Raw genomic sequence first — 11,506 nt, forward strand, 5'->3', positions numbered from 1 at the left:
AAACTTTATGTGCAGGGGGTGCATGGGTAATTAAGTAATTAAAATGCCCGCCTTTCATGCAGGACACGCGGATTCAATTCCTGGACCATGCACCACCCCTCCCCCCCCCAAAAAAAATAGCAGTGCAGGGAACTGTTTAACCTAACATAAAGATGTTATCTGAATTTGACATTTACAAAGTCCGGTTTTGAATACTGGCTCAGCATCCGTCCCTGACTAATTCAACATGGACTGAGAAGAAACTGGAGGCTGTGGCTTAAAGATCAGAGATCACATGGGTTGAAGTGGCTGTTACTAAAGCAACAAAATATCTGGCAATATATCTGCTTTGTCCACAAGAATTCACCAGGCCTGAAGAGAAGGAGAAACAACATGAGCACAACCGGAAAAGTAAGGAAATAGCAACAGTAAAACTTATTTTGGAGTTAATTTCTCTTATATATAATAATTAAATATAAAATATTATATTTATTGTATAAGAAGTAAAAGTGTACAGTTTTTAAGGAATAATTTAAATTTTCTGTTTAAACTTAAAGCAATGTATTGTAAAATATAAAACTATGCTACTATATACAATGCTTTCAAACTGCTTGGAAATAGGCTATTTTCAAATAACTTTATCAGAATACATTGCATCTGTTTGTCTTCTTTCCTACCATTAAATTAGCACACACTAGTTACTGTGATAGTTTACCCAAGCAAATCATGAGTAACTTATAAATTGAAATCTAAAAATGTTTTAATTAGTAAGTTATCTTTGTATTACAAAACATAATTTAAATGTACTAATCTGTGTAATCATATTTTTTATAAGCACAGGAATGTTCAGTCAGTCTGACAAAAAATTTATAAGAGTAATTTGATTCCCAGGAGTCTAAAAATATCTTTTGAAATTTAGTACAAACCCCCTTTACAAAATGCACCTTGATTTCAAAGTATGAAAATCATCAAGGTTAAGCAGTCAACAGCTACACAAATTCTGATTATTAATGTTTCATTATTGCACATTTGTAAAAAACCTGTAGAACAATATCTTGTCAATACAAAGTTTCAGAAAATTAATGCTGATATAGTTCAAACTACTTATAAGGACTGGAAACAGAGATATTTGGTCTTACCATTACATTTTCTGTTAGAAGTGAATCACATTGTACAATATCCTGCTATAATAACCCAATTTAAAGTTTCTGAGGCATCTACATGGATACTTTGTGACATAAGGAAGGCCTATTTCCATAAAATGGATAGACAATCCCATGAGTGGCCAATTGTCAATTTTCTCACTCCAATACAATGGACTAAGAGAGTACCAACACAATTCCAATTGAATTGATACAATGGTACCTTTCAAAATGAAAGATAGCTAAGAAAAGGAAAGATTAAATACAAATATCAGCTTAAAAAGAAATAATAGGAAAGAGTTCCTAGAACAAAAGAGTAAACTGATTGCTAATGAAAATGATAAATAATTAGATAAGTACTCGATCCTTCTGCCTATAATGCAACATCAATTACTTTTAGTTTTGTGATAAAACTTCATATGTTTACACTTCTGCATTTTTTACCTCAAATATTAAATGGGAATAATTATAATACCTACCTCATAAAGTGATTGTGAAAATTTAATGAATTAATACTGTAGAGCACATAAATTAATACCTGCTACATAGAAAGATCTCGATAAATAATAGCCAATACTGTTACTGGTGTTAATGATGTTAGATAATGTTCTGTGATAGTACTTGGACACCATGGGGTGGGAAAAAGATAATGATGGATTTATCTTAATGCTCTGAACAGCGGTTTATGGTGTTTGGAAAAATTACTCAGTCAATTCAAGCCTCAATAGTTGCATCTCAAGAATAATACTAATAGTGCAATATTGGAATCTGGCAGCATCCTCGTCAGGGTTAAACATCAAGCATGAAAAGCCCCAGAACAGGTCACAATGTGCCTGTCTGTCATAGACACCAACAGTCAGGACCTACCACCATAAGTGTACATTTCCTAAGAATTTACATACTAACTGCTGCATTGGCCATAAGAAAAAGCTTGAAAATTGGATGTATTTGAAAAATAATAAGTTTCAAAGGAATACATTTCAATCAAATTGTTTTTATCCTATCTGCAGTTATCCCAATTTGCTATTTAAAAGCACTCTTAATTTAAGCAATGGAAAGAGCTTAAAGTATATTCTCAAAGACTGCAACATTTGAACTCAAACACTGTTCAACTTTTATTTTGAAGCACATCTCTGGTTTAGCTCTTGTAGCTAGAAATTCAAACACAAACACAGTTCTCTTATTTTAAAATATATTGGTATACATATGGGAGTGCATGTTTGTAATTTGGTGCAAATGTAATCTGGAAGGAGTGCCTACACACACATCTAAAAATTAAACAAGACTGCAAAGCTAAGTGCCAAAAGAATGATGCAAACAAGAATGCACAGTGGTGGGGAAGGGAAAAGCAAAGAAAGAGGACAGCAGGCAAACAAGAGACAATGAGAAACCATTCTAGGAAGGGAAGAAAATAATCACTGTTTTCAAATACTGAATTTTCAAATTCAGATTGCTTTGGCTTCATAAAGAATTGAGCAAGAGGGCAGTTCTGTTAACAGGCACTGAATATTTCTGTCAAAGAAATACTGGTGACCCAGAACTCCACACATAAACCAACAGTTGTGGTTAAACCACAAATTTCAGGACAGAATTAGAAAGAAAGAATAAACATATAGCATTATCTAGAATAATAGTCAACTTTATCTCAATGTCTTCTTGCAGCTAAGTCTGTTTCTTCTTTCTTTATTCTTTATAAGTTTGTTTGTTTGTTTAATATTCTTATTCTTTTGCCAAAGAGAGATTACTTATTTCTGTACAGCAGCTTTTGTATACACTTGAAACTACATGTTGGAATAAAAAGATGAAAAGACAAAATCCCTGGTTTGAAGAGGGGGGGGCGGGGATTTGAATTGTCTTTTTGTTTGATTTTCCAGGTAATAAAATGCAAAGCTGCTGTGCTTTGGGAGCTAAAGAAATCCTTCTCCATTGAGGAAGTGGAGGTTGCACCCCCCAAAACTTATGAAGTTCGCATTAAGGTGAAACATTTTTTTCTGCTTCTATTTAATTCAGGTTTTATATAATTTTTAAAAATCAGAGAATATAAACATATGGAAACAACCAAAATCCATTAAGAGAAGCTCCATATATAAATCATGGTAATCAAGACAATGAGATTATATTGGTTGTTAAGTAAAGGTATCATCAAAGTTCTTCGAAGTGGTTACAGAGTATATAATGTATTCCCCCAGCAAAATAAAGAAGAGTTTGCCTTTCTTCAGAAAAAAAACTACAAAGTAAAATATATTAAGATAAAAATTAATTAGGATTTGATTATATAATATAAATGGTCATTTTCTAGGTGCTAATCTTAAATTTTTACTTCTGTAAAACGCATGCATTCCTGTACACTATAAATAATATTTACATCTTAAAGAGAAAATTTTTTCACAGATTATTCTATATTTTTAAAGCAGGAAAGGAAATCAGTTGAGGGTCTATATTGAACAATATAAAGGACAAACAATGTTTTATTTGGTCAGAGTGAGGGGTCAGCAAAATCCTTGAAAATTCTTTAGGAACCCAAATTCAGAGAAGTAGTGGGTAATACATTTTTCTGAATGTAAATATTTTCCCTTTCCATCACAGATGGTGGCCACAGGAATCTGTCGTTCAGATGACCATGGTGTCACTGGGTCTCTTGTCACACCACTTCCTGTGATCTTAGGCCACGAGGGAGCCGGCATCGTGGAGAGCATTGGCGAGGGGGTGACTGCAGTCAAACCAGGTACAGGATTCACTCAGGGGATGTGTCTGCATTCAGGCCTCCCAAGGTCAGACAGCCTGGAGGAGGAAACTGAGGCAATGAGACATGAGAGAACTGCACAGGTCCCTGCAGCTGCCAATGGTGGAGCTGGAACTAGACAGGGATGTTCTTGTTTCCTCTCTCCCTACCTGACTTCCTTCATGTGTCCAGGCAGGTCCCCAGGACAGACCTCATGATTCTCCCTTTCAGCAGTGACTCCTGGAGCCCCTCCTGGATGTCAGGCACCAGGTTAGATCCTAGGACGCTGGAAGACCAAGGAGTCAGAGTGACTGCAGTCCTGGGGTTCACACTCTAATTAAAATTATTTTAGTATTCCTAAGCATTGTCTTCTTTCAGGTCCCAAAACAAAACAATAAATGGGACAAGGGAAAAACTATATAAGTCAAGGAATAACAACATGTCTATGTCCCAAGATTCTGGGTTAGTATATGGGACTCATGATTCACTGAGTTCACAGGATAGGCTGTGAAGCTAAGACTGCATCAACGTGATACCATTTATGTCCAGCAGTGGAACCTGGTCACTGATTCTTCCTCCTATGTGGCCTCCCTTCTTGAATGTGGAACAAATGAAACAGACCAGATAGAGGAGTCATGGCAGAAAGTATGCTGCCCAAAGAGTGTCTATTTTATTACCTTTAACCATTGATAAAAATGCCTGATTATGAAATATTGACTAAATATTTCATTTTTAATATTTAATATCTTAATTGTATTGTGTATTAATATACAAAAATATTTAGGTAAGGGGTGAATATGATGGAAAACATCCACACTACCCTTTCCACCTAAATGTTATTAGATGTGATGGTCCAATCATTATTTTGATCATAAGGAATAGGTAGCTTGGTTGATTAAAAATAAAAATGGTGTTTTATTCTAAGACCAGTAGATGTAATCTCTCCCTTTGAAATATATGTTAAAATGACCCATGAAGAGAAGAAAATAAGTTATTTGGTTTGTGGTTGAACTTTTATTTCCTTTTTACAAAAATAAAATGATGCCCTTACTTTATACCCCTGCTACCTCCAACATAGAAGAAAACATAGATAATTCAAAAATTAAGTAACTGTGTAATCCATTTTGGCCATATTTCTTATTCTACAAGAAAGTGCCTGACTTGGAAATGAATAGGATATTCAGAGAAATATCTTGAATTCCTCTTGTTTGACACATTCTTGTTAGTTTTCCAGGAAAAGAACCAAATTAAATGACCTTCAAAATAGAGATAACGAAGAGATTTTGTAAATCATATTTATGAAAACACTCAATATTATTGCACTTCAAGCATTACAAAAATATCACATCTCCATTTTAAAGGTTAGCTTGCAACTAAAATTTATATTAAAGCTTACAGTGAGAATACTGAAGGTTTAATTAACTAAGATTATATGAAAAAAATGTGTAGAGACCCAGCAGAAATCTAGACATGATAAAAGATGATTATTCATAAAGTAGAAACAATAAAAATTCAGGTTGTTTGCCACATTTGCATTTCTTCTTTGGGAATCCTTAAGCCAATATAAAACTAAACGATAAGCATTGTTGACAGTCAATGATACAGTGGTGATTGCACACTATTTACTGAGAGATGCTTCCAAAACAAATGAGTTTAATATATACATCAAAACTGTAAGTTCTGGTTGTAATAATTAGGTAGAAATTTTTAAAGGATTTGTTTTATCCTTTTCCAGGTGATAAAGTCATCCCATTGTTTACACCCCAGTGTGGAAAATGTGCTGTTTGTAAACACCCAGAAGCCAATTTCTGCATGAAAAACGAGTAGGTTTCTGATAGCTTGCACATAGGGCCAATGCATTTGCACATCAGGTGAGCTCCTGCCTCATGCCCTTCTGTTTCTGCCTCTGTTACACTGACCAGTCTGACCAAGCCTCGGGGAACCATGCAGGATGGCACCACCAGGTTCACCTGCAAAGGGAAGCCCATCCACCACTTTATCAGCACCAGCACCTTCTCTGAGTACACAGTGGTGGATGAGATCTCAGTGGTCAAGATCGATGCAGCGGCGCCACTGGAGAAAGTCTGCCTCGTTGGCTGTGGATTTTCTACTGGTTTTGGGTCTGCAGTCAAAGTTGCCAAAGTAGGAAAAACCAGAGGCATTAACCCCACATATACTCAAATTCTCAGAAACATTTTTTTCACAAGAATCTTGGATCATTCCTCTAAATTGTGACAGCTTTCCCCCGTTACCATTATAGCATTTATATATACCTTAGAATTTGGGGAGTGTTTAAGGATAGAATATGGCCCCAGAAGGAATTTAAACCATATCCTAAAAAAAAAGTCACCTACCTGTCAAAGAACAAGCTGTTGGTATTTAGGAGAGTTGGGCATAAAAGGACAAGTAATTCTGATAGCAATCAATAGTGGCACCTTATCCAGTTTAGACGTTTCCTAACATTTCTTATTCCATTTTTGTCCTCTGTAAAAATGCAGGTCACCCCAGGCTCCACCTGTGCTGTGTTTGGCCTTGGAGGAGTCGGGTTGTCTGCCGTCATTGGCTGTAAGGCAGCTGGAGCAGCCAGGATCATTGCGGTGGATATCAACAAGGACAAATTTGCAAAGGCCAAAGAGGTGGGGGCCACCGAGTGCATCAGCCCTCAGGACTTCCAGAAACCCATCCATGAGGTGCTGAAGGAAATGACAGGAGGTGGTGTGGACTTTTCGTTTGAAGTCATTGGACGGTTTGAGACCATGGTATGTACCATGACATGCCCAGATTCATGCTTCTTTAATCAAGGGGGTATTTTTAAACAGAAGATATTAATATTTTTTATAAGTACTATTTTAAAATAATGAATTGCAATTTTCTATCACTTATTTCTCACTAATGATTATTTTATCCATTTTATAAGGAATCTTTCATTCTGTCAGCTAAGAAAAAATGTCTCAAGTCAAAGCTCTCCATTAGAGGTTGTTTTATAATAAGCCATTATGAATTTATTCTGTTAACTTTGGTAAAAAATCTCAAAATGAAGGAAATATGAATAATAAATATTCTGCCCTCAAATTCAGAAAATTGGATTTTCCCCATATTCTTAAAAATGTGTTAATTTTTAATATGTCTGTGAATTAAGATCTCTCTTTACATGTCATACTCTGACTAAAAATAATAATGATCACTTTTAGACCCAAAAAATCATTCTATTAACCAAAATATGCCCTAAAGAAAGTTACACTTTTAATGCCTTGCTAAATATCCCCATAACAGACAGCATGGTGCTTGGCACTTAATAGTCAGCCGATTTTCTATGTCTGACATAAAAGACTATAAAGAGATTGACAGATTTTACTACCAAAAAAATTTAAGTCATACATATCTCATAGCATTGCATGCAAAACATTGCATTACATACAATTACATTCATGAAAATTCTTAGGTTACTACCAACTGGTTAGTAGTAAAGCACTCAATAAATGTTAGCTGGTTTTATTCTTTTCAGATACTATTTCCAACCTTGAAGTGCTTTCAACATCTTTGGAATGTCCATGATATCATTTTCATATAAATATAATATATATATCCGTCACATGAATCGTGACGGATAACATATCTCTAGCTCTATTGCACCTAATTAGAATTCTCTAGAACCTGCATCAATCAATCCCCATTGTTTACATCACCCCATAAAAAAAGCAATGTTAGATATATAGAGCAGCACTCTGAGAGTAATGATTTTGCAGAACTGATCTGGAAAATATGCCATAGACAACTGAAGTTTCAAGGGAATCCAACTTTTTGCAAGATGGCAGATTTTCTGCTTAAGCTCTTATTGTATTTCTTCCATATCCTCACATGGAATAGATTGTTACTTTAACAATGTCAAATGTACAAATTTTATGGATATCTGATCTTCCAAAACCTACTTCAAACCCAAAAGATTAATAAGTATACATTACTGGGAAATCCTAAACAATTTTCTTACTAGAGAATGTATTCAGAACCTCAATGGAAGATAAGGCCATTACATTTCAAAATAATGGGTGAAATTTAAAGTAAAGCCAACATACATTTTGGGAGATAAATGTAACATAATATGTCCAATTTATAGATGGATAGTAAAATAATCCATTAAAAGGAAAGAAATGAAGTAGAGCAGAGAATAATTTTATTGACATAATCAACATTACATTTTGTTCACTCTAAGAATACCTGGTCTAAGTATGAGGCTAAATGTGACTGCTAAATAAATAAATGAGAAATTATTAACTACCTCATAGATGGTCCTAAGATTCACATGATGATAAAGTATTACGATTTGGGGGGGACCAACTTTATCTATGTCTATAATAATGTTTTCCTCTTTAATACTTTATAATAAAAACCTATGTACAAACAATACATCCTTTAATTCTCTCATCCAAAAATATTTCCTGCCCATTCCCTAATGCCACAGCAATTACAGACACACAAAGGAGAATAAAGAAGGAAAACACAAAATTTCTACTCACAATCTAAGTTGATTTTACATGAATTCTTCAGTGTATCATGAGTGGGAACTATCAAAGGACTTATTTTACAATGCTGAATATTAATTTCATTCCAGATGGAGGCCCTGTCATGCTGTCACGAGTCATACGGCACAAGCGTCGTTGTAGGGGTGCCTCCAGGTTCTCAAAACCTCTCCATGAACCCTATGTTGCTGTTGACTGGACGCACCTGGAAAGGAGCAATTTTTGGGGGTATATGATTAGTTTTAAGGGGGTGAATTCTTATTGAGCAGGATTTGTTCCATTTTACAAATAATAAGGCCAGGGTTTGAAAAGCAATGTTGTAAAAGATCAGTTAAAAGTCCTGATACATCTGTAGGCTAAATATCTACTAGATTGAAAATGAATGCATACTGATGTTCCCAAGATTCACCATCTGATGTCTCAAACTAGCTGAGATGTATAGCAATACCTGTTCTGATACTGGTGACCCAATAAGGCACTGAGATACTCATTAGTACCCAGGAAATCCATATCAATAGTTCATGATCACATTTTTTACCCAAATTAGATAACCCTAAATTGACTCGCTGAATTTGGGCATAATCATCTGGACTATAATTACTCTATAAGAGTGTTGATAATGAAGGGTCCTAGTATACTAGGGGTAAAAAAAAAAATGCAGTTTACTACACAAGGATATTTAGCACATTATCGCTTATCAACCCCAGTTATAGCAGTCTGTCCAATGCAGTTCATTTTATACATTTTGATTTTAATTATCATTGAAAGCTCTCTTCTCCAATTCTACTGATGGCTGCCTGAATCTACAAATGATGTCTTGTTCTTTCTAGGCTTTAAGAGTAAGGATTCTATCCCCAGACTTGTGGCTGAGGTCATGGCCAACAAGTTTCCCCTGGATCCATTAATAACCCATGTTTTACCTTTTGAAAAAATCAATGAAGGATTTGACCTACTTCGCTCTGGAAAGAGGTAGATTATTGTTTCCTTCTCTCTTTATGGGGTGGACTAGGTTTACAGAGAAAATTGTATTTGCTCAAAAATTTGACATATCTATAAGTAGAAGGATGAGAATGAAAGTGGAATGCTTGATTTTCCCTTACCAGTCCATTTGCATGTAGAATATTTTACATCTTATAGTGAGGAACCAAGAAATGGTACTTCTCCTTTCAATTCTGCTAAAGTCAATTTTTGTGGCTGCCACAAATATGCAAGATCAGAGCAATTCAAGACACTCAGCCTTGAAAGAAAAAAGGATCAGAGTCACACAGTCATCATCAGACCATGGAACCCTTGCAGCCTCTGCCTGGCCCCTAATACAGGCTGAGCATTAATGGATGGATGTTTAGATTATAATCAGGACATCCCAAAATTTCTTTCTAGAAGTAAGCAGAACTACATTGGGATTGTTTCCCATACAAATATTAGTAGTTCTTCCTAAAAGACACTGACTGTTACTGTTATTTCATTTTGTAGTACTCAAAGATATGTTCACAAATAAAAATTATTGGAAAGGGTTAGGGTTCAAAATGCTATTTTTAAAAAATTGCTTAGAAAATAAGAAACCATTTTCACCCTCTAACATGTGACTCTTGCTATCACCCAATAAGATGAATTTTGTCATCTGCCTTGATATGAGGCACAACTAGTAATAGGCAATTGTATTCAAACCCAACCTTCTAATTCAACAGTCCTTGCTTTTACTTCACCCTCACTCTTCCCATGAGGTTTTCAATTTAAATAATATATCTTAGGCAACATGGATGTAATATTATACTAGATACTATATCTGACAAAAATATGCAAGTATATTTTTGAGAAAGCTAAGAAGCTAATATCCACATATCCTTGGCTACTCTACAAAGGATCTTATCTGTATCACCTCATGTGATTCCCAAGGAATACTGCGATTTAGTCTTAATTTCACTAAGAATAAAGATGAAACTCAGACAGGGCATGCAGTTAATAAGCACAGGAGCCAGAATTCAAAGGTAGATCTGTTTCTTAGCAAAACTGATTTATTTTCTAATACAGTACGCTGACTCACAAAAGCTCATATATACATACACACATATATATATATATATAAACACACACTTAAGTATACAGTTGATCACAGTAGTCAACAAATTTCAGTCATTGTCCCATGGTGGGTATTTTTGTTAGTTTGAGGCTGAAATGAGTTAATGCATGAAAAGTACCTACAAAGTTCATGGGAGTTAGCAAGAATTTACCCATAGTTATTACTCACTGTTGGTTTATATGTGTTAATTTGCCAGGCACTCAGAATTTCAAGTTATTTTTGGAGATACTAATATAGAAAGAAGTTTATAGGGATGTATATCACAAGGTGATGTGTGAACTTTAATTTGAAGAAAACATGAGAGAGAACAAGTAAAAGATGAGTTTCCCTTTTATTTGTTTGCACTAGAAAGTATAGGGATGGGAATGGAGTGGCTAGAAAAACAGCCAGGCTTCCACTGAGACAAAGAAATCCTCCATAGACTCTCAAGAGGAAGAGATCAAATATCTGATGTTAAAATAATTAATGTATTTCCTTTCTATTTCAGTATTCGTACCATACTGACATTTTGAGGCCATCACTTGCATCTATCTTCTGACTGCACCATGTCGTCATCAGCTGGAACACCTGACTAACACCAGTATTGACCCTACCCTTCAGAGAGCTTATCAATAAATAAACATGTGAGCATTCCAAAATAAACAGAAATTCTGTGAAACCTTTTTTTGTTTGTTTTTTACCACTAAAAACAATTTGTTGGTATGAAATACTGTATTATAGATGTGTGAAAATTTTAAATCTTAAAGTCTCTTAACATAATCATGTATATTTATGTATAAAACATACATAAAGTTTACTTTATTTAAAATATATGAAAGAAGTCATTTCAAATTACGCTAGATGTAATAAATATGGAACTTGCTTTGTTAGAAATCTACAGTATTCATTCAAGCAAAAGCTAAACTTCCAATGCCAACTAGACAAAAATTAAAGATTTACAATAATCAGTTTCCTAAAAGTACTATTTTTAATACCTATAAGAGGTATATTTACTACCTAAAAGAGGAAACTCATTTTAGTGCTTTTGTTTCCATTCAAACATTTATATATTCCTTTTTTTCATAGA

At 34.6% G+C, this 11,506-nt stretch overlaps 1 protein-coding gene across 1 annotated transcript; it reads left to right on the plus strand.

Moving 5' to 3' along the window:
* Positions 1-205: 205 nt before the first annotated feature.
* On the plus strand, positions 206-11,098 carry LOC143668133 (alcohol dehydrogenase E chain). The gene is made up of 9 exons (XM_077142743.1): positions 206-390; positions 2,996-3,097; positions 3,708-3,846; positions 5,579-5,666; positions 5,766-5,985; positions 6,342-6,602; positions 8,453-8,588; positions 9,191-9,329; positions 10,928-11,098. The coding sequence occupies exons 1-9, from the start codon at positions 373-375 to the stop codon at positions 10,950-10,952; spliced, it is 1,128 nt and encodes a 375-aa protein (XP_076998858.1). The 5' UTR covers positions 206-372; the 3' UTR covers positions 10,953-11,098.
* Positions 11,099-11,506: the final 408 nt, after the last annotated feature.

The sequence above is a fragment of the Tamandua tetradactyla genome, chromosome 24, assembly GCF_023851605.1.
Source record: "Tamandua tetradactyla isolate mTamTet1 chromosome 24, mTamTet1.pri, whole genome shotgun sequence".
NCBI classification, from domain to species: Eukaryota; Metazoa; Chordata; class Mammalia; order Pilosa; family Myrmecophagidae; genus Tamandua; species Tamandua tetradactyla.

Coding starts and splice junctions, on each gene's coding strand:
- LOC143668133 (XM_077142743.1), top strand. Junction 3,847..5,578: donor GGTGACTGCAGTCAAACCAG/GTACAGGATTCA, acceptor ATCCTTTTCCAG/GTGATAAAGTCATCCCATTG. Junction 5,986..6,341: donor CTGCAGTCAAAGTTGCCAAA/GTAGGAAAAACC, acceptor GTAAAAATGCAG/GTCACCCCAGGCTCCACCTG.